The sequence below is a fragment of the Carcharhinus amblyrhynchos genome, chromosome 27, assembly GCF_965287045.1.
Source record: "Carcharhinus amblyrhynchos chromosome 27, sCarAmb.v2.hapA, whole genome shotgun sequence".
Lineage (NCBI taxonomy): Eukaryota > Metazoa > Chordata > Chondrichthyes > Carcharhiniformes > Carcharhinidae > Carcharhinus > Carcharhinus amblyrhynchos.
In genome coordinates, this window is record NC_137350.1 from 6073872 (window position 1) to 6100554 (window position 26683).

A 26683-nucleotide genomic window follows, 5' to 3' on the forward strand; every position below is an offset into this window, starting at 1 on the left:
TGGTCACATTAAATGAATGGCAGAGCAGGCTCAAAGGACTGAATGGCCTACTGCTTCTACTTTCTATGTTTCTAAAAAGCCGTGTTGTACAGTACTGACGTAAAAGTTATAGTTATTAATTCAAATACAGATATGACAATTAAAATGCAGATAAAGTGATATTTAAAGGTGAGATTTCAAATCAGTTGCCCATTACTTAAATTCTTGTTTCTAAAGGGGTTGGGACTTGAGGTTTGGTTTAGTAGCGGTGATGATTTCTGCAGTTGAATGCTCAGAGGTTTGCCTTTTCAGGTGGACTTAGCAGGTCAGCGGGTTTTTGGAGAGTGTAAAGGTTCTTTTACTCCACACAGACTGGTCTTGGATGCCACTGATAACTGTGGGTGTCTCTCTCCTTCAAGTGTTGAAACCATAACCCAAAAGTGTTGTATTGGGGCAGCTTCACAAGAGAGAGGGAGAAAGATTCACTGTTTATTCTTGATCAGTGAGCTTGCCCTTATGTTGTTACCCGGGCTGCCAACTACGACCATGGTCTCTCTCTTTCTTGTAGCTAATGAAATACAACTGGAAGTGCCACACTAGGACAGCTTCACAAGAGAGAGAGGGACCACCGTTTATTCCTGACTAGTAGACCTCCTTGAGTGAGCAGTTTCGAAGTGCTCAGACCCTTTATGGTTCTGTACTCCGGAATTATGTTCTGGCTTTTTAATGACTCACCAAGATGGACGATGAGAGAGAGAGAGAGAGAGTAGTCATGGTTCATTTTAAAATAATTTATTGCACACTAACTCCAACCAAACTCAGTCAATAAAACACAGACACTACAATACTATACTATGGAAAGAAAACTCTAATAGCATAATGTAAATTCTTAGCATTACACAATTTACACAAAAAGAAAAAGCATCCTGGACCCCTCCTCAACCTTCACCTAATTGGGGGATTTCTGAAGGCTGAGAGAATATACTCACCGTTCCTCAGATCTTTTTAAAAACAAAAGTTCTTGCTGCTGCTGCTGAGAAAATAGTTGCTGTCTTGTTTGGTACTGTCTCTTCCTTGTCCTTTCCTCTGCCCACAAAGTAGTTGTCTGGCTGGACACCTGAATTCACTCCTGCCCGACTTGACACACCTCTCCTGCACCAAACTTCACAGAACTCCTTTCCGAGTTACTAGCTGAATTATCAACCACCTCTGTTGGCCAGAGTTCGATTTTTTTTTAAAGCCTCCCATCGGTCAGTTTCAGAACAATGGGGTACAAAGTGCTTATAGGATGAAACTGATATTGATCAGTTTCAATGACAGAGGCCAAACTGTTTTGGGAGATATCTGATGAGCTGCAAAATGTCCCAAGGCAGTTCCCTAGGAATACTAAACGTCTTCTTATTAGTGGAGACATTATTCTACATTGCTGGGTAGAACGCGTTACCATTTCCATTGTGTCTCTTGTAGTTCATCAGGGCTTTTGATGCCCCTCTGCATAATCTTGTCAGCTAGTTTTGCCATGACTCATGGTCCCCTTTGTTCACTCCTTGGATGGTCTGATGGTATATTCCGATGCTGGTTTGCAGCCATTTTGCTTGAATATAACCTTTTAAAATAACACTGTCTTTAAAATGTCTGTTTTTCCATTTGAAATTGTCCATGTTGTATCAGGTTTAATATAATGTCTGTGTACCCTATGGAGTTTATCCAAATGGTGGATTTGCTGCATCTTACAGTGGTATCCAATTCCTCACTAATTTTGTGATTATGGCAGTTGCATATTGCCTGGATTCTTCAGCAGAACACAGTTGATTTCTTAGTACCGTCCTCTTTGTTTTCACTTGTCCAAAAACTTCTCTGATACTGTCTGAGTTCTTCCTGGCAGTCTGTGTGCTACTTCTCAAGATGGCTTCTTATAGCCTCCTTTATATAGTTCTAAAAACACAAGCATGCTGTGTTAATTTTCCAGGAGCCATTGGGTGGGATGTTACAGTCCTAGCTGCTGCTTTGATCATCCAGTCCTGCCGAAAGTCAATGAATCTTTGACTGGGCAGCCACTTCCCCCAGAAAATCCCAGCCATTGTTTCAGGCTAAGTTAATTACACTGTGGTCTTTTTAAGTCCCTTCCCTTCTCTTGTTCCATCAGAGATTTTTCACACCTTTTAGAGGATTCAATAAACATTCTTAGAAGATTTGTTGGCAGCTTAATGACTGTTCGTAGGCAGCTCGAGAGATGAATCTGACAAGGTTTGAATAGAAAGGTGCCATGATTTAGATGTCTTATTACAACCTTGGTCCAGACATAGACAAAAGTGCTGAACTCAAGAGGTGGAGTGAGAGCAACAATGCTTGGCAACAAGGCAGCAATAGACCAACTGTCGTTCGCATCAAGATCATTTAAATAGGGAGGGGTTGGAGATTAAGGCAGAAAAAAGCTTCCAAACAATCAAGAGGGATATGAACTCCCCTGATTTTAATTGGACAGAAGAGGTAAAAGGAGATAAGAGATTGGAGTTTCTGCAAGACTAACCCACTATGTAAACAAGTAAAGCTTCACTATTGGATCTAACAATGAGAAAGAATCAAGCAGATAAAAGGAGTAAAAGTAGAGGAACAACTAAGCAATAGTGATCATAATAATAATATAGATCATAATAAAGGTCTTTAAGATAACCGAAGAGAATACAAACATGATGAAAACCAAGTTCATGGTTTGGAATAAAGATAATATTGAGGAGCTGAGAATAGAACTTGGGAAAATAAAATGGGCAACTATATTGTTAAACAACAATGCAGATCAACATTTCAAAAAATGTTCAACAGAGTGTAGGGAACATCAATTCCCCCAAAAAAACAGTAGGCACTAGTGGGATAATGGAATCCTTATTAGAGAGTAGAAGAATGTCTAGAAAAGAGAAATAATGGGTGAAATATTCCAGTGTCAGCACAAGTTGGAAAGCCAGAGTGTAGTCCACCGTCTATGCTAATGGCTTTCCCACCATACTTTTTTTGACACTTGGAAACAAAAGTGAAGGACAGGTCCCACATCACAATGGTGCAATCTGCCCCACCAGAAACATTGGTATTTAGATTTTAAAATATATTGTTAAATAGGAATATCGCACAGCATAGTCCACTCCCAGTCCCTTACCACAGAACCCCCAGGCACCCTCTTCGCAGCACTGCCGGGGCACTATTGTCTCGCTCCTGGCAGCTGTACATACCTGTGTGCCTCCAGCAAGTTCTGTTTATCAGGTGCATGTCATGGCAAATCTTTGTGATTCATATCAGTGTGGAGCATCAAACGTGGAGGTTAATATCAGACATAAATGCCTGATTTGCACATTCAAGTCAATTTAAATTGGAATCCCAATTTAATCAGCCATGACCCCGAGCACCTGGGGGCTTCAGTGGTCTCTGTTTCTCCCCAGCTTGGTCATGGCAACCTGGTCTCCACTACTGCAGAGCTGTAATGATTCTTGCCAGCATGATGTATTGCCTGTGAGGGAGGAAGCATCTGGAAGCTGCCATGCCAAACACACTAATGCCATTTAAATGAAGGCAATCCTATGTAAATAGGTTTTTGCCCTTTCTGGGAGTTATATACATCCACAGTGCTCGTAGGGAGGGAGCTCCAGGATTTCAATCAAGCGATAGTGAAGAAATTGTGCTACAACACCAAGTCAAGATGGCCATTAGATTGGAAGGACACAAGCCTCCAGATGGTAGTAAGGGAGACTTTGCAGAGTCAACAGGGCTGGGTGTGCCACTGTGTATTCCAGGCCCCCAACACCCTCTGTGTTGGCCAGATCCAGTAAGGATGGTGGATTTCCTTACCTAAAGGAAGGAAAATATGCCAAAAGGGTATCATATGGGTTTTTTGACAATTAGTTCATGATCACTATTACTGAAACCAGCTTTTTTTTTATTCCAAATTTATTAATTAAATTTAAATTCCACCAGCTGCCATGGTGAGATTTGAACCTGTGTCTCCAGAGGATTAGCCTGGGCCTTTGGATGACTAACCTAGTTACATTACCACTGCACAATCATACCCATCTTCCATATATAAAAGATATGCTGTAAATTAGCTGCTGTATTACCTACAACAGTGAGGACGCTTTGAAAAGTACTTCACTGGTTGTAAAGCAGGCTGCTAAATCCTGAGTTTTGAAAAAACACTGTATAGATGCAGATCTTTTATTCTTTTGGATGAGTTTGTTTGCTTTTGTGTCCTTGTTTCTGAGGTTTACCTGGACTTAACTTGTTTACGTTAATCCCTGTTAGCTGCAAAAAGGGGGGTGGGAGTGTGCGGTGGTGGACAATTTCAGATTGGAATTACTTGAAGGAAGGAGATGGGTATGATTTAAATGTAGGACACAAATATTTACTTGGAGATTGCACAGCACACTCCACCCATCCTCACAGTGCAATGTACAGTCTAAATGTATAGTTTTAAAAAAACATTTCTATTAGCATTGACTGTGTAGTCAAAGGCTCCTTATTACCATTTCACAGGAAGTATCTGAGTGATAAGAGTGAGATGTCAGTTAAATCTTCACCACATCAGGCTTTGTAAAATAGCTGAAGGGATTTTGAGTCAAGGCAAGTAATCAGTAATGTCCTGTGGTGTTTCCAATTTCTACTCCCAGTGTCCCACAGACATTGATGGAAGCTGGGTACTGTTTTGTATACAGTAGCCACCCAATGGAGCAACACAACAATTTCGTAGTGAGAGTCAGCAGCGAACTCAACCAAATGAGATGAAAGGGTCTCACAACCAAGTTCACCCTCACCCTTAGAAGTTTGTATGAGCAGGATCCCTGGTTGAATATTCTCTTCCCTGACCCAACAGCACTGACACCAAACATAACCCGTCCACTAGCCTTATAAACCACCCAACGGCACATCTGTGATTAGGATGAGTTGGGTGAGGATAGGTTAATTCAGTTGTGACGGTGGCTACCTACTAATGTTAAACAAGGCAGAAATCAGACTATAGGGAAGAGAGACAGATTGGAGTCCTAACATATTTATAAAGTAAGGTCACTAATGTGTGGCTATCATAGAATATAACAAAGTGCAATCTCATGTGAAATACAGCATCTGACAGTGTAGTCCCATTCACACTACAGAACTGTCAATCTAGATGATGTGCTCAAGTCTCTGGTATGGGATCTGAACCCTTTATCTTCTGATCAAGATGTGAGAGTATTATCCACCTCATCAATTAAATAAATTTGATTTTTGTTACTGTGAATGAGTGACTATTTATTGGGGAAAATTTAGAAGTCGGCTGCACACCTCACCCATCCTGATGGGGATTTCCAGTATTACAACTCGTGCAAACCTCAGGCTCAAACACACACATGTAAAAGCATTAAATTCTTCATTAAAATAATGCAAAATTTGCTAAAATCATGGCTAAATTCCTCCACCTTTCCTGAAGGTGCAGCTTGCATGGCCATCCCAAAAAAGCTGACCCACTTTATGTCAATACAGTTGGGGCTGGTAGGCTAATCGACCATAGAGGGCATCACAGTCAGGTCCAATTCTCAGGTGATAAGCATACAGAGAAATCTTTCTAAGGAACTTGGTTGATTACCATTGCATCCTTTCTAGCCTGGAGTTGACCAGTGTGCAATGGTCAGTCTTTAAATGGCAGCACTCTCATCCTCCAGTTAGAAGGTTATGGCTTCAAGCTTGACTTTGGGACCTGAACCCTTAGTTTAAACTGGTACCTGAATGCAATACTGAGGGACTGCAGTACTGCCCTATTTTACATGAGATACTACTAAAGGTCCTAGACCACTATTCAAAATGTAAGCGGTTCTCCTGAAGTCATGGCCCAAATACATCTCTCCATTAACATCTCCCCAAAACAATATCTGGTCATTGTTCTTACTGCTGAGTACAAACTGACATTTGTCTACATTACATCAATCTGGCTATAATGTGCTTTGTGATGTCTCAAACATTTTCTAATTGCAAACTCAACACTCCTATAGTTATCCAGTCCCCCAGTTTAAACAAAAGGGGAAATCAGTCAGGAATCCTGCTCCCGACCACTGCCCTGTGACTCCTTCTGAAAAGCAAGTGCTGGACTATGACATCGTGTGCGATGAATCACTGACACGAGTGAAGAATAGCTGCTGCTGAAGGGTAATGGAGGGTATGTGTTGCCTATTGAACCCCAATAAGAAACAGGAGAGAATGCAGCAGGAACGGAAAGTCAGACACCTCAGCCAGCACCACTGTGTTAACAGCATCCCTGCTTGCTGGGGTCTTAACTGTTACTGGTAGTGGAGAGAGGACTACACCATCAGTCACTTTGAAACACTTCTCATTCAGTCTTGAACATTGTGTTCAGTTGAACTTCCTCATCATGCAACAGTCCAGGAAGCTCTGTCTTGCTGTCAGCAGTCAACTTTGTGACTCGATATTATCATAGACTTTAATAACATCCCGATATTCATCGATGTGTTCAATCAAGCAAAACGCTGCCTCCAAATCTGTGTCTGTTAGCTGGACAGTGGTTGTAGCAATGAATTCTGGTACAGCTGTAATGGTCAGCAATCCCAGAGCATTCAACCTCTCTCGTACCTCTCGCAATGAAGACATGTCAGAAACAAACTGAAAAACAATATTAAAAAAGCATAAGATGTTACAGACAACTCCCTGGCATAGCGGCAAAACTTCATACCTGCCTGTTGTAGGAATGCTGTGGTGTGTGTAAATTCATCATGCAGTATTCGATCTGACAGTTGACAGTCTCCATTTAGTGCTGAGTAACTTGACCATAGCCAGTGTGCTTCCTGAAAGGTGAGCTACCATCAGCCATAGATCCTTGGGCCCAAGTTCAAAACCAGCCCAGACCAGCGTAAACAAAGTCTTCTCTGCCCTCCATGAGGCTCTGAACTTGGATGTGAAACCAAGGCCCTCTTCATTAACTGCTGCCGAGGCACAGTATCACAGAGAAACCAGAAGCATGTACCGAACATGATGCTATACCTATCCTGGAAGCCCTCCCTAAAAGCACTATGAGTGTACCTGCTGCAGCTCAAGAAGGCAGCTAATCACTGCACTCTCCAGGGCAGCTAGGGATGGCCAATAAATGCTGACCTACCCAACTAAGCTGTCATCCCATAATTTAATTTCAAAAAGCCATCTAACCTATTCTGGGAATGTTTGATGGAGACAGTGTAGAGGGAGCTTTACTCTGAATCTAACCCTATGCTGTACCTGTTCTGGGAGTGTTTGACAGGGACAGTGTAGAGGGAACTTTATTCTGTATCTAACCCTGTGCTGTACCTGTTCTGGGAGTCTTTGACAAGGACAGTGTAGAGGGAGTTTTATTCTGTATCAAACCCTGTTCTGGGAGTGTTTGACAGGGACAGTGTAGAGGGAGCTTCATTCTGTAGGTAATCCTGTGCTGTACCTGTCCTGGGAGTGTGGACGGCCGTCAGGCTAGTACAGGTCATAAATGATACAAGTCAGTTTTCGATTCTGTAGAGCTGCATGTAAGAATACTGACACATAGCACCCACATTACACAGTGACATCCTTTACAAAATGAGTCAAATCTTCAAGAGCCTGTACTCACCTTCAGGATCACTTTGTCATCTTCATCCTCTTCCTGTTTAACATCCTCAGCACCTGCTTCAATTGCCAGTTCCAGAGCACGTTCCAACTGAATCTCCTGACCATCTTTATCCAGACTGTTCACTGTCACCACACCTTTCCTTTCAAAGCAGTGGCGGGCACCCTCACATAGTGCTCCCCTGGCAATGACAACACACCATGATGGATACATACCCACGGATGAAAGCTGACCTAAATCTACTAAGGCTGCATTTGAAACATCAGAATTTTCCTCCTTTAAGCCAATAAATTCCATAGAATCCCTATTGTGCAGAAAGAGGCCATTTGGCTTATCCAGTCTGCACCAATTCTCTGGCAGAGCATCTTACCCAGTTCTGCTCCCTTGTCCTATCCCTGTAACCTCACACATCTACCACAGCTAATCCACCTAACCTACACATCTTAGGCATTAAGGGACAATTAAGTACGGCCAATCCACCTAACCTGCTTATTTTTGGACTGTGGGAGAAAATTGGAGCACCCAGAGAAAACCCACACAGATATGTGCAAACTCTGCGCAGTTACCCAAGGCTGCAATGGAACATGGGACAGCAGTGCTAATCTCTGTGCCACGTGCTGCTGCTTAAAACACAGTAACACAGTGGTTATAACTGCTGCCTCACAGCGCCAGGGACCTGGGTTCAATTCCCGGCTTGGATCACCGTCTGTGCAGAGTCTGCATGCTGTCCCCATGGGTTTCCTCCAGTTTCCTTCCACAGTCTGAAAAGCTGCTGGTTAGGTGCACCGACCTTGCTAAAATTCTCCCTCAGTGTACCCGAACAGGTGCTGGAGTGTGGTGACTAGGGGATTTTCACAGCAACTTCATTGCAGTGTTAATGTAAGCCTACTTGTGACACTAATAAATAAACTTAAACTTTACCTACGTTTTTTCTCCAGTGATTATTTTGCACTTCTTCCTTTTTGGTCTTCATTTTCTACTATTCTTGCAATGTTTTTATTTTCTTTCTCCGTGAAGACTGATAGAAAATATTTGTTCAACTGTGCTATTTCCTTCTTTCCCATTATCAATTCTCCTGTCTCATCCTCTGAGGGACCGATGTTTACTTTAGCTATTCTCTTCCATTTTATGTACATGTAGAAGCTCTTTTCTCTGTTTTTATATTACTTGCTATTTCTAAAATTTTCCTGGTCTTCTCATCCACCACCAATCTTCACAGCAATGTTTACATTTCCTTTCAAATCCATAATTTCCTCAGCTTTCACTGATGATGCATCCATCTTGTGTGTTACGATCAGAGCCAGGGACACAAGTGTCAGATGGGATCAGGGGGAGGCACAGTATCAGATGGGACCGGGGGGGGGGGGGGGGGGGGGGCGGTGAGCACAGTGTTAGGCGGAATTTGCGGGGGGGGGGGGGGGGGGGGCGCACAGTGTTAGGTGGGATTGGGAGCTGCCAGAGATCGGAGCATCATGTCTACACCACCATGCAGAAGCTGTGTAACCTTCGGTGGGAGGCAAACACACAGGGTCAACGAGAGGAAAAACCTGTGGAAAATTCCCATCTAACTCAGTCAGACAATAGAAACCAGTCCAGGAACTCACTCGTTCTGTTTGTTTTATATTCCAAACCCAGAGTGCAGAGGTAAAGGATGGTATTCTAACAGAATCTCAATCCCCACATGGGAAAAGATTGCTTCTCCACACGACTGATATTGATGGGATAAGGATTTAATGAGCAGCACAGGGTTAGGTACTTTTGAGGCTGTATAAGGCTCTGGTCAGACCTCAATTGGGGTATTGTAAGCATTCCCATACCTACGGAAGGATGTGCTGGACTTGGAAATGGTCCAGAGAAGTTCACAAGAACGATCCCTGGAATGAAGAGCTTGTCGTATGAGAAACAGTTGAGGACTCTGGGTCTGTACTCGTTGGAGTTTAAAAAGATGAGGGGAAATCTTACTGAAACTGGAGGTCTGGACAAAATGGACATTGAGAGGATGTTTCCACTAGTAGGAAAAACTAGAACCAGAGGGCACAACCTCAGGCTAAAGGGACGATCCTTTAAAACAGAGATGAGGAGAAATTTCTTCAGCCAGAGAGTGGTGAATCTGTGGAACTCTTTGCCGCAGAAGGCTGTGGAGGCCAGGTCACTGAGTGTCTTTAAGACAGACAGAGATAGGTTCTTAATTGATAAGGGGATCAGGGGTTATGGGGAAAAGGCAGGAGAATGGGGATGAGAAAAGTATCAATCACGATTGAAAGGTGGAGCAGACTCGATAGGCTGAATGGCCTAATTCTGTTCCTATGTCTTATAGGTACTGAATGGAGTTTGTGAAACAGTTCCCAGAAGATGGTTACTCAGGCTGTTCTTACCCATTTTTGTTCAGGATGCTCCTTAACTCCTGATGTGACCGGCTGTTGTTGTCTGATAGAACTTCAATCAGCAGAGATGATCCCCCTGGACCTCTTCCTTCGTATAGTGAATAGGTTGAAGTCTTGGACTTCTGGAAAAGCAGGCAATAAGAGGGGTAAGGAGCAATGTTACACCTTAAGCATTTATAGTAAAGGGTATATACAGTGCACCATGCGTCGCACAATAAGCACACTGAATGTCACTTCACAAGCTCCATCTCTCCTGTTGACAGGAATGTTCCCAACTCGGTCTCAGCCACACGGCTGTTGAAAGAAGACACAGAGGAAAAATTACAAGGAAAATCAATATCGAATTGCAGCGGTGTGTCACTTGCTTGCACAATGCCCAATACACTTCTTCTCAACTCAGGAAGAAACCAAAAGGATGTGAAGAGAGAGAAGAACACAATATATTCTTACCCTCAAGAGGGACAGTCATGATAGCATTCTCTGAAGACTGTGTTTAACTAGCACTCCAGAGATTTAAGTACACAATCCAGTCTGATACACGGGGGTACAATTTGGGACTAATTGCACTGCCAGAGGTTCCAGTTTCAAGATGTGACACTAAACTGAGATTCCATCTACTCTTCCAGGTGGATGTTAATGATCCCCATGGCACTATTCTGAAAAAGAGCAGGGAGTTCTCCTTGATGTCCTCACCAATATTCATCTTTAAACTAACATCACTAAAGTCTGGTGATATTACTGAACGTGGGATCTTGCTGTGTGCCAATTGGCTGCCACATCTTGATATTACAACAGTAATGACAATCCAAATAAGGTAGGTCATCGGCAGCAAAATTGTGAGCGTCACCCTGAGCTTGTGAAAGGCACCACAGAAATGCAGGTCTTTCTTTTTTCTTACAACAGAGCCTGCAGCAGAAAAGGTTAAAGCTTTAACTATTTGCAAATCAATGTCTGTGCTCTTCCACTGGAGTCTGTGAGAAAATTGCACTGAATCTACCATTCAATAAAAAAATCTGGAATTAAGAATCTACTGATGACAATGAAACCATTGTCGATTGTCAGAAAAACCCATCTGGTTCACTAATGTCCTTTAAGGAAGGAGATCTGCTGTCCTTACTTGGTCTGGCCTACGTGTGACTCCAGAGCCACAGCAATGTTGTTGACTCTCAACTACCTTCTGAAATGGCCGAGCAAGCTACTCAGTTGTAACAATCACTACAAAGTCTCAACAAAGAAATGAAACCAGACAGACTACCTGCGTCGACCTCGGCACCGGAAAAGTCAACAGCAAAATAAACAGCCCTGTTGACCCTGCAAAGTCCTCCTTATTAACATCTGGGGGGGCTAGTGCCAAAATTGGTTACAGCCTGACATAGTCATTCTCATGGAATCATATCTTACAGATAACATCCCTGACACCACCATTACCATCTCTGGATATGCTCTGAGCCACTGGCAGAACAGACCCAGGAGAGGTGGCGGCACAGTGTATACAGTTGGGAGGGAGTTGTCCTGGGAGTTCTTAACATTGATTCCGGACACCATTGCTGTGGCTCTGGAATCACATGTAGGCCAGACCAAGGATGGCAGATTTCCTTCCTTAAAGGACATTAGTGAACCAGATGGGGTTTTCTGACATCAATTTCATTGTCATCAGTAGATTCTTAATTCCAGAGTTTTTTTTATTGAATTCAAATTCCACTATCTGCCGTGGCGGGATTTGAAACCAGAACATTATCTGGTTTCTGGATTAATAGTCGAGCAATAATACCACTAGGCCATTACCTCCCACTTAATCATCATGGAATCTCTACAGAGCAGGAGGAAGCCATTCCGCCCATCAAGTCTGCACCAACCACAATCAACCTAACCCACACGTCTTTGGACTGTGGGAGGAAATCAGAGCACCCAGAGGAGGAAACCCACACAAACACATGTGAAATTTCTCTCCTGTATTTTGGAGATATCTCTACACTAAAGCAACAGGGAGGAATTTCATACAGATGTGTTCGGAGGTTGGTATCCCACAGAACAATTCCAGGCCCTGGGTGTTGAAGGTGTCATTCACATTATTGTCCGACTAACAAACAGACTGCCTGATATAATCCTTTAATGAAAGGTATTTCAACTGAAACATCATCTCCATAAATCAGAAGGTTCTTGGAAGCTAAAATTCTCAACAAGATCTGAAAATGATTTCAGAAAGATGAAGTCACAGTACAAACAATGCAAAATAAAGCAGTATGTATAGATGGAAAACTCCTGTGTGGATATGGGGTTGCTTGTATTGGGACTCTACTGCTGACAAGATTGGTGCTGATGAAATGTTCATGCAAGACAATGGGAAATGAACTAGGTTCAGATCCAGATGTAACTGACAGGAGTAAGCAGCATCTCTTGTAGTTTTGGGTAGGTGGAGCGTGTATTGTTCCTGTCTGGGACAGGCTGGATGGACCAAAGGGTCTTTTCCTATCCATCACTGATCATACTCCTTTTGTTGGGAAGAGATGTTCATCCCAGTTAATATGTGCAAAATATTGTAGATCTAGTTCTACCATAAGAACATAAGAAATAGGAGCAGGAGTAGGCCATCTAGCCCCTCGAGCCTGCCCCGCCATTCAATAAGATCATGGCTGATCTGTCGTGGCTCAGTTCCACATTCCCGCCCTCTCCCCATAACCCTTAATCCCCTTGCCTATCAAAAACCTATCAACCCGCATCTTAAATATATTTAGCGAAGCAGCCTCCACCACTTCAACGGGAAGAGAATTCCAGAGATTCACCACCCTTTGAGTGAAGAAGTTCCTCCTCGACTCCGTTCTAAACCGTCCCCTCTTTATCCTGAGGCTGTGCCCTCTAGTCCAACTGTCCTTTCTGAGCGGGAAGAGCCTCTCCACCTCTATCCTATCCATCCCATTCAACATCTTACATGTCTCAATGAGATCTCCCCTCATTCTTCTAAAGTCTAACGAGTACAAGCCTAGTTTATTCAGCCTCTCCTCATAGCTCAACCCCCTCAACTCCGGAATCAGCCTAGTAAACCTCCTCTGCACTTCCTCCAAGGCCAAAATATCCTTGCGTAAGTGCGGCCACCAAAACTGCACACAGTACTCCAGCTGCGGCCTCACCAGTGCCCTGTACAGCTGCAGCAAGACCTCCCTACTTTTATATTCAATCCCCCTCGCGATGAAGGCCAGCATCCCATTCGCCTTCCTGACCACCTGCTGCACCTGCAGGCTGGGTTTTTGCGACTCATGCACAAGGACCCCGAGGTCCCTCTGCACCATCGCATGCTGCAGTTTTTCGCCAAGTAATAGTCCTTCCTACCATTATTCCTACCAAAGTGGACAACCTCACATTTGCCAACATTAAATTCCATTTGCCAGTTCCTGGCCCATTGGCCCAGCCTATCTAGATCCTTCTGCAGACTCTCCACACCCTCTGCACAATTTGCTGTTCCACCAATCTTGGTGTCATCAGCAAATTTCGACACCATACACTCGGTTCCCTCCTCCAGATCATCTATATAAATGGTGAATAGCTGAGGCCCCAGCACCGACCCCTGGGGCACTCCACTAGTCACCAACCGCCGATCCGAATAGCACCCATTGACCCCCACTCTCTGCCTCCTATTTGACAGCCAATCCTCTATCCACGCTAACACCCTACCCCCAACTCCATGCCCCCTTACCTTCTGCAGTAACCTCTTGTGAGGCACCTTGTCAAACGCGTTCTGAAAATCAAGAAACACCACATCCACCGGCTCTCCTCTATCCACCGCCCTAGACACATCCTCATAGAACTCCAATAAATTCGTCAGACACGACTTCCCCTTAACGAAACCATGCTGCGTCTGCTCTACCAAACAACTCCCCTCAAGATGCCTCGCTATTTTCTCCTTGATCACGGATTCTAACATTTTTCCTACAACAGACGTTAAACTAACCGGCCTATAAGGCCCCGCCTTTTGCTGCCACCCTTCTTAAACAACGGCGTAACATTAGCCATTTTCCAATCTTCCGGCACTTCCCCGGAATCCAGCGACATTTCCTCCCAAAAGGAATCAGCTCTTTGCTGAATTATTGGTTTGTCCTCCACTGCCCCCCTCCACACCGTTACCAAGCAGCGTTATTAACAAACAAATCAATGTTGTTGTGGCTTTCCTATTTTCACCTCTTTTTTCCCTTCAGCTCCTGAAGGTAAAATGTTTCTGGAGTGGATTCCACCAGTGCGATCATTCTCTGATACCTCAGCCAACTGTTCTTCATTCACACTGGAATCTTGGTGATTATGGGTAGAGGCATTGGCTGTCGGGTAGGGAAGTACAAGGGAGGGAATTAACCCCAATTCTGCTCTCGCTTGACAGCCATCCCATGGCATTTTTACAAGGGCTGGTCAATACAGAACGGGTGGAGCAGCCTTTGGTCTTCCTCACAAAAGAAAATTTGCCAGTTGTTTCACTCCCTTTTGATCAAAAAACTTGTGCAAGCTCAGTGTTGTCCAGGGACTGAACTTGAATCTATCCCTTCTGCAAAGCTGACCTATAAGTGTAGAACCTGTGGCTATTCCCAATACTTTTCACTGCATCATAATACATGTGACAATAATAAATCAAATCAAATCATTCTTCATTTCTGAACTTTGACAGAAAGTGTGGGAATGTAGAGCCATTCAGCTCTTTCAGCCTGCAGTTCTATTCAAAGAGCGAAGAAAATTACAGCACAGGAACAGGCCCTTCGGCCCTCCATGCCTGCACCGACCACGCTGCCTGACTCAACTAAAACCCCCTACCCTTCTGGGGACCAGATCCCTTTATTCCCATCCTATTCACATATTTGTCCAGATGCCCCTTAAAACTCACTATCATATCCGCTTCCACTACCTCCCCCCCATTGTGAGTTCCAGACACCTATCACCCTCTGTGTAAAAAAAATTTGCCTTGTACATCTCCTTTAAACCTTGCCCCTTGCACTTTAAACCTGTGCATCCTAATAATTGACTCTTCCACCCTGGGAAAAGCTTTTGACTATCCATTCTGTCCATGCCTGTCATAATCTTGTAGACTTCTATCATGTCACCCCTCAACCACTGTCGTTCCAGTGAGAACAAACCAAGTTTCTTCAATCTCTCCTCAAAACTAATGTCCTCCATGCCAGGCAACATCCTCGTAAATCTTTTCTGTACCCTCTCCAAAGCCTCCACATCCTCCTGGTAGTGTGGCAACCAGAATTGAACACTATATTCCAAATGCGACCTAACTAAGGTTCTATAAAGCTGCAACATGACTTGCCAAATTTTTAAACTCAATGCCCTAGCCGATGAAGGCAAGCATGCCGTATGCCTTCTTGACTACCTTCTCCACCTGCGTTGCCACTTTCAGTGATCTGTGTACTTGTACACCCAGATCCCTCTGCCTATCAATGCTCTTAAGGATTCTGCCATTTTACTGTATATTTCCTATCTGTATTATACCTTCCAAAATGCATTACCTCACTATTGGATTAAACTCCATCGGCCAGTGCTCTGCCCAAGCCTCCAACCCATCTATTTCTTGCTGTATCCTCTGGTCCTCATTGCTATCCGCAAATCCATCAACCTTTGTGTCATCCACAAGCTTTATCAAACCAGTTATTTTCCTCCAAATCATTTATGTATATTACAAATGGCAAAGGTACCAGCATTGATCCCTAAGGAACATCACTTGTCACAGCCCTCCATTCAGAAACACAGCCTTCCACTGCTACCCTCTATCTTTTATGACTGAGCCAGTTTTGCATCCACTTGCCAGCTCACCTCTGATCCCATGCGACTTCACCTTCTGCAGCAGTCTGTCATGACAGACCTTACTAAAGTCCATGCAGACAATATCCATTGCCCTACCCTCATCAATCATCTTCGTCACTTCCTTGAAAAACTTGACTAAGTTAGTGAGACATGACCTCCCCTTCACAAAACCATGTTGGCTCTCACTAATACATCCACTTATTTCCAAGTGGGAGTAAATCCTGTCTTGAAGAATCCTCTCCAATAATTTCCCTACCATTGATGTAAGGCTCACCGGCCGGTAATTACCTGGATTATTCTTGCTACCCTTCTTAAATAAAGGAACAACATTGGTTATTCTCCAATCTTCAATATTTAAGTAGAACATTCATGATCTGAACCTCAGCCATATTTACCTGCTTTAGTTCTATATCCTTAACCTAACAAAAGTTATCAATCTTCGTCTTGAACATATTGGCTGTCCCCTAGGTTCCACAGGTTTTACAGGAGAGTGTTCCAAATATCCACCACCTTCTGTGTGGAAAATGTTCCTGATTTCATTCCCCAAACAAGCTAACCAGGGGAAAATTTCACTCTCCCAATCCAACTGAATCACTTTATGATTTTAAAGATCTTGATTAGATCACTCTCAAATTTCTCAACTCAACAGAACACAAGCCAAGTTATTGCAACTGGCCTTCATAATTTAACCCTTTTATCACTGGCATCACACAGGTGAGTGGATCCCATCCAAGGCCACTATATCCTTTCTCATGTGAGGTGCACAGAATTCAATATAGTATCGCAGAAGGAGCCTGACCAAGACACCTGAAGCATCATCTCCTCACAGAGAGCTCCTCACAATCTGAGGGTTATCCAGGCATGGACACTTTCCAGCAGGTGTCTTTGGATAGTTGTGGTGGACGAGAATCCTGATTGATTTCAGGTTCTCCCAGCTAACTCAGCAGAGGCTTTTAATTGACCCAGACATCTTCTGATCCATGTGACTCAGTCCCACATTCCCCTATGAAGAAATCTGATATTCAGTCAACTCCTGTTGCTCAGAGGAGTTCCATTCCTGTGAAATTTCACAACGGGTATAATCGCAAATGGTGAACCTGCCCATTTGTAGAGATAGTGCATGTGCAATGTGTGCCTTCGATGTGAGAAAGGTGAGAGTTTTACCTTCTGCTAATTCTCTAATATCTCTACTGAAGTGGGAGTTGTTAGTGCACTTACATTTATGTGTGTAGTTGTAGTTAAGCAATTTATTGTAATGGTACATGTTAAATTGCAGAGGAGTAAACATTCGTGGGGGGGGAGCGCAAGCTCGTTTCCTCAAAAGGCAGTGGGAGAAGAGTCTTTGAATATTTTTAAGACAGAGCTAGATAGATTCTTGCTTAGGAAGCAGGTGAAAGGTTATTGGGGTAGACAGGAATGTAGGGTTGATGTTACAATCAGATCAGCCATAACCTTATTGAATGGCAGAGAATGCTCGAAGAGCCAAGACGTCTACTCCTGCTCATTATTCGTATGAGCCACAATTGATCAAGAGACACATCATGCAGTGGGCTTTGCAACAGGGGCAGGGGTTCACAAACAACAGGAGCTGACTGTAATTGCAGATTACATAGTTTTTTAAAGATGGGTAAAGCAAAAAACCAACAGGTTTAGTGAAGAATCCTTATATTGTAAATGGAATTGGTAAGAAGACAGCTTTCCCATACTTACTGCCCCTTTTATTGCCGCTTCGATGGACACTTTGGGCATGTTCTTGGCTCGGCACTGTTCAATGATATTTGCCAACTGTGAGTTAAACTCAGGGTTTGAGCCTCCTTCTGCAAGAAAATCAGAGCAAATCCAATCAGTTTCCAGGGTCTGAACAGAAACAGTCGGTTGATACTATCTTATTAACTACAGCTAATACTGCACGTAGAAACACAAAGTACAATAACTCTTGTCTTCAACGTACTCTCAGTTTTTAGGAAATGTAAAATATCAAACATTTTCTCCAACCAGCCTCAGCCATTTCCTCAGCTTTATGTCCCTACCCCTCTGATCCCAACCCTGTGTGTATCACTCCCTACATTCAATTGTAATTTCAGCTTTGGTCAGCTCAGACCCTGCAACTCGCTTCCTAAACTCCTACAGCTTTCTCTCCAGCTTTGAAAACCACCTCTATGACCGAACTTCCAATCATGCCACCTCCACCTCTCTCTCTCTCACACAGAATCTGCTTTCCTCATACCTGCTTCCTCTCAATAGTCTCCGATTATATGAATGACACTGTGCAAACGCACCTGGCCACTAGGGCCACTGAATGCAACATTTTCAAATTTAACTTCAAAAGTTTAGTATTTGGAACAGCAGAGATACCAGTGACCCATCATGACATTCAGAGGCAGGGCATGATCCTAATCTCTAGATGGCAGCGAACGACTAGTTTACCTTAGTCAGAAGGTTTCCAGTGTTATCATTCAGTTTAAGAGTACCAGTGAACCATTTTTGTTACTGATTACATTGTGCTTCTGTCGCAGAAAAAGACTAAAAACTAAATTCAATCTGGATATAACTGGAGCTGCAGACATCATGCCTGTGTTACCTCTCACTGCAAAGCGAAGCATTATCGACAGCTTGGCAAACATCCGACTTTTGGCTTCATCCTTTGGCCCTTTAATATGTTTGACCTTTGACCACTTGTTGTGCCCTGCGTAATTAGCTGCAGACGTGTGGAGCTCCGCACATGGTGTGAAGGCAAGGTGCTGGCCGCTTGCCTGCTCAGAGAAGGGAACAGAGGCTGGCAATAAAACTCTGAGCTTTGGCAGCAACTTCGTCGAACACCGCAGTGAGAACAGAAGACACTTTCTGTTCCATGGGCAAACACTTTGAAACGCAGAAACTGTAGCCATAGCATGAATTCCCTTGATCACCTGTAATAACGAACATGAAGCTGATACAGTGAACAAAGAAAAACATTTATTACCCTGAACATTAGAACTACATTAAATTTACTGCAGATCAACAAGCCATTCAGTCCAACTGGTTCATGGGGTTTATGCTCCACACAATCCTCGGCCCACCCTTACTTTAAGAGGTCTCACAACACCAGGTTAAAGTCCAACAGGTTTATTTGATAGCAAAAGCCACTAGCTTTTGGAGCGATTGCTACTCCTTCGTCAGGTGAGTAGGAGTTCTATTCACAAACAGGGCATATAAAGAGACAAACTCAATTTACAAAATAATGATCAGAATGCGAGTCTTTACAGCTAATCACGTCTTAAGGTGCAGACAATGTGAGTGGAGAGAGCATTAAGCACAGGTTAAAGAGATGTATATTGTCTCCAGACAGGACAGTTAGTGAGATTTTGCCAGTCCAAGCAAGTCGTGGGGGTTACAGTTAGTGTGACATGAACCCAAGATCCCAGTTGAGGCCATCCTCATGTGTATGGAATTTGACTATCAGTCTCTGCTCAGCGACTCTGCGCAGCACTCCGAAAGCTAGTGGCTGTCTATATCATTGATTTGGAAGTGTGAACCAAATGCTATATTTCCAAGCTTGCAGATGACACAAAGTGAGACAGGAATGGTACTGTGAGGAAGATGCAAAGTGGCTTTAAGGGGACTTGGACAAAGTTAATGAGCGGGCAAGAATATGGAAAATAGAATATAATGCGGAAAAATGTAAGTTTTTCCACTTCAGTAGAAAGATGTGCAGAGTATTTCTAATCTCTCTCCATTTAAGTGTAGATGTATAAAGGGACCTGGATGCTTTTGTCAATAAATCACTGAAAGTTGACGTAAGGTGTGGCAAGCAATTAGGAAGGCTAATGGAATTTTAGCCTTTATTGCAAGAGGATTTGAGTACAGGAGTAGCATAGACTTTTTTCGATTGTGTAGCTGCTTGGTTAGACTGCATCTAGAATACAGTGTGCAGTTTTGGTCCTCCTACCTCAGAAAGAATATTATTGCCATAGCGGGAATGCAATGAAAGTTCACCAGACTTGTTCAGGGATGGCAGGACTGTTTTATGGAGAGAGATTGGGGAAATTGGCCCTGTATTCTCTAGACTCTCGAAGAATGAGAGGTGGCAGGGTTCACAGTGAGTTAGCACTGCTGCCTCAGTGCCAGGGACCTGGGCTCAATTCTGACCTTGAGTTACTGTTTGTGTGGAGTTTACACATTCTCCCCGTGTCTGTGTGGGTTTCCTCCAGGTGTCATAGAGGTTTAGAGCATGGAACAGGCCCTTCGATCCAACTTGTCCATGCCACTCTTTTTTTAAACCACTGAGCTCGTCCGAATTGCACGCATTTGGCCCATATCACTCTATATCCATCTTACCCATGTGACTAAGTGCTTTTTAAAAGACAAAATTGTACCAGCCTCTACTATTACTTCTGGCAGCTTGTTCCAGACACTCACCACCTTGTGTGTGGAAAAACTGTCCCTCTGGACCCTTTTGTATCTCTCCCACTCATCTTAAACCTATGTCCTCTAGTTTTAGACCCTCCTACCTTTGGGAAAATATATTGACTATTTAGCTGATCTTTGCCCCTCGTTATTTTACAGACCTCTGTATAATCACCCTTAGGTTTCCTACACTCCAGGGAAAAAGTCCAGTCTAGGCAACCTCTCCTTATAACTCAAACCATCAGGTCCCAGTAGCATCCTAATAAATCTTTTCAGTACTCTTTATAGTTTACAGTTCTGGTCACCCTTTCTATAATAGGGCGACCAGAACTGTACACAGTATTACAAGTGTGGTCTTACCAATGTCTTGTACAACTTCAACAAGACATCACAACTCCTGTATTCAATGTTCTGACCAATGAAACCAAGCATGCCGAATGCCTTATTACTCTGTCCACCTATGCCTCCACTTTTCAAGGAGTATGAACCTGTGCCGCTAGATCTCTTTGTTCTATAACTGTACCCAAAACCCTACCATTAACTGAATAAGTTCTGCCCTAGTTTGAGCTACCAAAATGCATCACCTCACATTTATCTAAATTAAACTTCACCCACCATTTGTCAGCCCACAGGCCCAATTGATCAAGATTTGGTTGCAATCCCAGATAACCTTCTTCACTGTCCACTATGCCACCAATCTTGGTGTCATTTGCAAACTTGCTAACCATGCCTCCTAAATTCTCATCCAAAACATTAGTATAAATGACAGATAACAGTAGATCCAGCACCAATCCCTGAGGCACATCGCTGGTCACAGGCCTCCAGTTTGAAAAGCAACCCTGTATAACCAACCTCTGTCTTCTGTCATTGAGCCAATTTTGTATCTATTTGGTTATCTCACCCTGGATCCTGAGACATTTAGCCTGATGCAACAACATACAATGTGGTACTTTGTCAAAGGCCTTGCTAAAGTCCATGCAGACATCATTAACTGCACTGCCCTCATCTACCTTCTTGGTTACCCCTTCAAATTTGTGAGACACGCTTTTCCACTCACAATACCACGCTAATTGTCCCTAATCAGTCCTTGACTCTCTAAATGCCTTTAGATCGTTTCTCTCGGAAAACCTTCCAACAACCGACCCACGGCAGATGTCAGGCTCATCAGCCTGTAGTTCCCAGGCTTTTCCCTGCAGCCCTTCTTAAACAAAGGCACAACACTTGCCACCCTCCAATCTTCAGACGCCTCACCTGTGGTTGTCGATGATTCAAATATCTCTGCTAGGGGACCTGCAATTTCCTCCCTAGCCTCCCACAACATCCTGGTATGCACTTGATCAGCTCCCGGGGATTTATTTACCTTGTTGCACTTCTTTAAGACTTCCAGCATCTCCTTCTCTGTAGTATGTACACTCCTCAAGACATCACTATTTATTTCCCCAAGTTCCCTCATATCTGTGCCATTCTCAACAGTAAATACTGAGGAGAAATATTCATTTAGGATCTCAGCCATCTTTTGTGGATCCATACATAGTTGACCTTGTTGATCCTTCAGAGGTCCTACTCTCTCCCTAGTCACTCTTTTGCCCTCTATGAATTTGTAGAAGCTCTTTGGATTTTCCTTTCCCTTATCTGCCAAAGCAATCTCGTGTCCCCTTTTTGCCCTCTCTTAACTCTACCCCTACACCCTCAATACTCTTCAAGGGGTCCACTCAATCCCAGCAGCCTATGCATGTCATGTGCCTCTTTCTTCTTCTTGACCAGGGCCTCAATATCCCAAGTCATCCAGGGTTCCATACTTCTACCAGCCTTGCCTTCACTCTAACTTACCCTGAACGCTGGTTAACACACTTTTGAAAGCCTACAACTTACTAGCTGTCACTTTGCCTGCCATGATGTGGATATGCTGGCGTTGGACTGGGGTAAACACAGTAAAAAGTCTTAAACTTGGTGTTGTCAGACTTTTTACTGACTTTGCCTGCCAACAGACTCCCCCAATCAACTTTTGAAAGTTCCTGTCTAATACCATCAAAGTTGGTCTTACCCCAATTTAGAATTTTAACTTTTAGGCCAGACCTATCATTCTCCATAGCTATCTTAAAACTAATGGAATTATGGTCACTGGTCCCAAAGTGATCCCTCACTAACACTTCTGTCACCTGCCCTTCGTTATTTCCCAAGAGGTCATCAAGTTTTGCCCCCTCTCTAGTTGAGCCATCCACACACTGAATGAGAAATTCCTCCTGAATACACTCAACAAATTTCTTTCCATCAAAGCCTCTAATGCTATGGCTGTCCCAGTCATAGTTCAGAAAGTTAAAGTCCCCTACTATTACCACCCTATTTTTCTTGGAGCTATCTGTAATCTCCTTACGTATTTGCTCCTCAATTTCCCACTGAATATGTGCGAGCCTACACTCCTATCACCATGATTTCCCCCTTCTTATTTCTCAATTCTACCCATATAGACTCAGTGGGCAAATCCTCAGAAATATCTCCTCTCAGTATCGCCGTGAGGTTTTCCCAAATCAAAAGTGCAACTCCCCTTCCTCTCTTACCTCCTGTTCTAACTTTCCTATAGCATCTGTTCTCTGGAACATCGAGCTGCCAGTCCTGTACCTCCCTTAGCCCTGTTTCAGTAATTGCTATAATATCCCAATCCCATGTATCTATCCATGCCCTGAGTTCATCTGCCTTGCCCATCAGGCCTTTTGTATTGAAATAAATGCAATTTAATCTGGATTTCCCATGTTCTCTGTCTTGCTCTTGCCTGATCTGTTTGGTACTAGAATGACACTGCTTTTACTATTTAATGTACTCTCATGCCCTCAACCTTCTCTTCCAGTTTCCTCCCACAGTTGAAAGATGTGCAGGTTAGATGGAATATCATGCTAAATTGACCCTACTGTCAGGGGATTAGCAGAGTACATATGTGGGATTACGGGAATAGGGCCTGGATGGGATTGTGGTCGGTGCAGACTCAATGGGCTGAATGGCCTCCTTCTGTGCTGTAGAGATTCTATGATCCTATGAAAGTGCTAGATAGAATGCTCTCTGAGAGCCAGTGCAGACTCAACAGACTGAATAGCCTCCTTCTACAGTGCAATAAATCAGATTTTTTTTCTTCTAACTTGAACACTGGCCAGTATATTAACCTCATAAGAATCAGGCCACAGTTGTCAGAGTTCTGATGGACAAGAGGAGGAAGATGTAATTCTAACTACAACTCATCTTCCACTACCTATTACATTAATGGAAACTGCATGGAATAGGATTACATTTCAAGATTTCAACAATTTGTTGTACTTACTTACCTGTGGAAGCAGATGAAAAATGAGGAGCAAGAACTCGGAAAAATCACTAAGCCTACAGAGCATAGTAGAATTCATTCAGCTCAAGTAGAGATAAATCCTTCCTCCTGCTTGGTTCTGGCTATGAAATAAAGTTTATATAGTCTAAATCTACCTTCTAGTGATCACTTGAGTGAATACAAGTTGCTCTGCAGACTGTCCATAACGCATTAGCTCCAACTGGAAATTCCCCTCTGACAGCAGCTGTGGGAAATGTGAACGTAGAATCCTACAGCGCAGGAGGCCATTTGGCCCATGGAGTCTGCACTGACCACAATCCCACCCAGGCCCTATCCCCATAACCCCATTTATTTACCCTAGCCAGTCACCCTGACACTAAGGGGCAATTCAGCATGGCCAATCCACCTAATCCACACGTCACAGTAATGTAGGAGAATTCTTGAAGTTTGGGTTGAGGAATATTGTTGGAATTATAAATTGAAAACAAATAGATCAGGAATCATTTATGGAAAGGAAGGGAGGATTAACACGTCTACATTTTATCATTAGACGTAGATGTGAGTTGTAGAAAAGTTTATTAATAGTGTCACAAGTAAGCTTACATTAACACTGCATGAAGTTGTGAAAATTCCCTAGTCGCCACGCTCTGGCACCGGTTTGGGTACTCCGATAGAGAATTTAGCATGGCCAATCCACCTAACCCGCACATCTTTTGGACTATGGGAGGGAGTTGGAGCACCCAGAGGAAACCCACACAGACATGGGGTCAACATGCAAACTCTGCACAGACAGTGACCCAAGTCAGGAATAGAACCTGCCAACCACTGTGCCACCATGCAGCCAAGCGTACAGTTCATCATCGCAAATAACCCTTCACTTCCATCATCACAAAATACCCGCCCTCCCCCTGAAAAAAATCACATTTTGTTTAAACCTGTGTGGTTTGTCTCATTCTTGGGGATTTTAATTGGAAGGTGCAGGAAAAAAATTCCCACAAAATGTGATGGAAATTAGTTCAACTCAGTACCTCCCCCCACCCCCCCCCAAAAAAAGCCAGTCTACAAAATGGAGTGCTTTATTGCAATGCAGAAGTTTAGTTTGTGTTAAGTCCCTGTTTGCCACACACTGACCACCCTGAGACTGTGCCCTGCAGCTCTGGCTTCACCTGAAGCGCCTTTGCTGCTGGAATGAACCACAGCGGGACACAGAGTCCCCATCCCCCGGGACCAGGGACCCCAGCCCCGTCCCCATCCCCCGGGACCAGGGGCCCCAGCCCCGTCCCCATCCCCCGGGACCCCCGGCCCCCGGCACCCCGATCCCCCGGCCCGCTGACGGGTGACTCCATTCCCGCTGAGCTGGGTGAGCCGCCCCCGGGACAAACCCACATTAAATTTTTCAACAGAAATCACAATTTGACAAACCAACAGACTCAACCCCGCCCCTACCTCCACTTCCGGTGCGGCAGCAACTGCTTCCGGGCCAACCACACGCATGCGCACTGCCTCGGTGCCGCGGAGCGTGCGCAGTAATTGCCCATCTTGACGCAAGAGGGATCAGCAGACAGACAGACAGACAGTGAGAGGGATCAGCAGACAGACAGACAGACAGTGAGAGGGATCAGCAGACAGACACACAGACAGTGAGGATCAGCAGACAGACACACAGACAGTGAGGATCAGCAGACAGACACACAGACAGTGAGAGGGATCAGCAGACAGACACACAAACAGTGAAGATCAGCAGACAGACACACAGACAGTGAGAGGGATCAGCAGACAGACACACAGACAGTGAGGATCAGCAGACAGACACACAGACAGTGAGAGGGATCAGCAGACAGACACACAAACAGTGAAGATCAGCAGACAGACACACAGACAGTGAGAGGGATCAGCAGACAGACACACAGACAGTGAGAGGGATCAGCAGACAGACACACAGACACACAGACAGTGAGAGGATCAGCAGACAGACACACAAACAGTGAAGATCAGCAGACAGACACACAGACAGTGAAGATCAGCAGACAGACACACAGACAGTGAGAGGGATCAGCAGACAGACACACAGACAGTGAGAGGGATCAGCAGACAGACAGACAGACAGTGAGAGGATCAGCAGACAGACAGAGAGTGAGAGGGATCAGCAGACAGACACACAGACAGTGAGAGAGATCAGCAGACAGACACACAGACAGTGAGCGGGATCAGCAGACAGACACACAGACAGTGAGAGGATCAGCAGACAGACACAGAGACAGTGAGAGAGGTCAGCAGACAGACACACAGACAGTGAGAGGGATCAGCAGACAGACACACAGACAGTGAGAGGATCAGCAGACAGACACACAGACAGTGAGAGGGATCAGCAGACAGACACACAGACAGTGAGGATCAGCAGACAGACACACAGACAGTGAGAGGGATCAGCAGACAGACACACAGACAGTGAGAGGGATCAGCAGACAGACACACAGACAGTGAGGATCAGCAGACAGACACACAGACAGTGAGAGGGATCAGCAGACAGACAGACAGTGAGAGGGATCAGCAGACAGACAGACAGTGAGAGGGATCAGCAGACAGACAGACAGTGAGAGGGATCAGCAGACAGACACACAGACAGTGAGAGGATCAGCAGACAGACACACAGACAGTGAGGATCAGCAGACAGACACAGAGACAGTGAGAGAGATCAGCAGACAGACACACAGTGAGAGGATCAGCAGACAGACACACAGACAGTGAGAGAGATCAGCAGACAGACACACAGACAGTGAGCGGGATCAGCAGACAGACACACAGACAGTGAGAGGATCAGCAGACAGACACAGAGACAGTGAGAGAGGTCAGCAGACAGACACACAGACAGTGAGAGGGATCAGCAGACAGACACACAGACAGTGAGAGGATCAGCAGACAGAGACACAGACAGTGAGAGGGATCAGCAGACAGACACACAGACAGACAGTGAGAGGGATCAGCAGACAGACAGACAGTGAGAGGATCAGCAGACAGACAGACAGTGAGAGGGATCAGCAGACAGACACACAGACAGTGAGAGGATCAGCAGACAGACACACAGACAGTGAGAGAGATCAGCAGACAGACACACAGACAGTGAGCGGGATCAGCAGACAGACACACAGACAGTGAGAGGATCAGCAGACAGACACAGAGACAGTGAGAGAGGTCAGCAGACAGACACACAGACAGTGAGAGGGATCAGCAGACAGACAC

At 44.4% G+C, this 26683-nt stretch overlaps 1 protein-coding gene across 2 annotated transcripts; it reads right to left on the minus strand.

The window, feature by feature from the left end:
• Positions 1 to 791: 791 nt before the first annotated feature.
• Positions 792 to 24916, minus strand: taco1 (translational activator of mitochondrially encoded cytochrome c oxidase I). 2 transcript variants are annotated; one of them, XM_080213575.1, is made up of 7 exons: positions 23599 to 23720; positions 23448 to 23499; positions 18329 to 18656; positions 17458 to 17564; positions 9955 to 10085; positions 7583 to 7760; positions 792 to 6612 (listed from the first exon to the last, which is right to left on the minus strand). In XM_080213575.1, the coding sequence occupies exons 1-7, from the start codon at positions 23652 to 23654 to the stop codon at positions 6403 to 6405; spliced, it is 1062 nt and encodes a 353-aa protein (XP_080069701.1). In that variant the 5' UTR covers positions 23655 to 23720; the 3' UTR covers positions 792 to 6402. The 2 variants fall into 2 exon arrangements, with proteins under 2 accessions (XP_080069701.1, XP_080069702.1); XM_080213576.1 differs by lacking the exons at positions 23448 to 23499; positions 23599 to 23720 and adding an exon at positions 24890 to 24916.
• Between the last annotated feature and the right edge of the window lie 1767 nt (positions 24917 to 26683).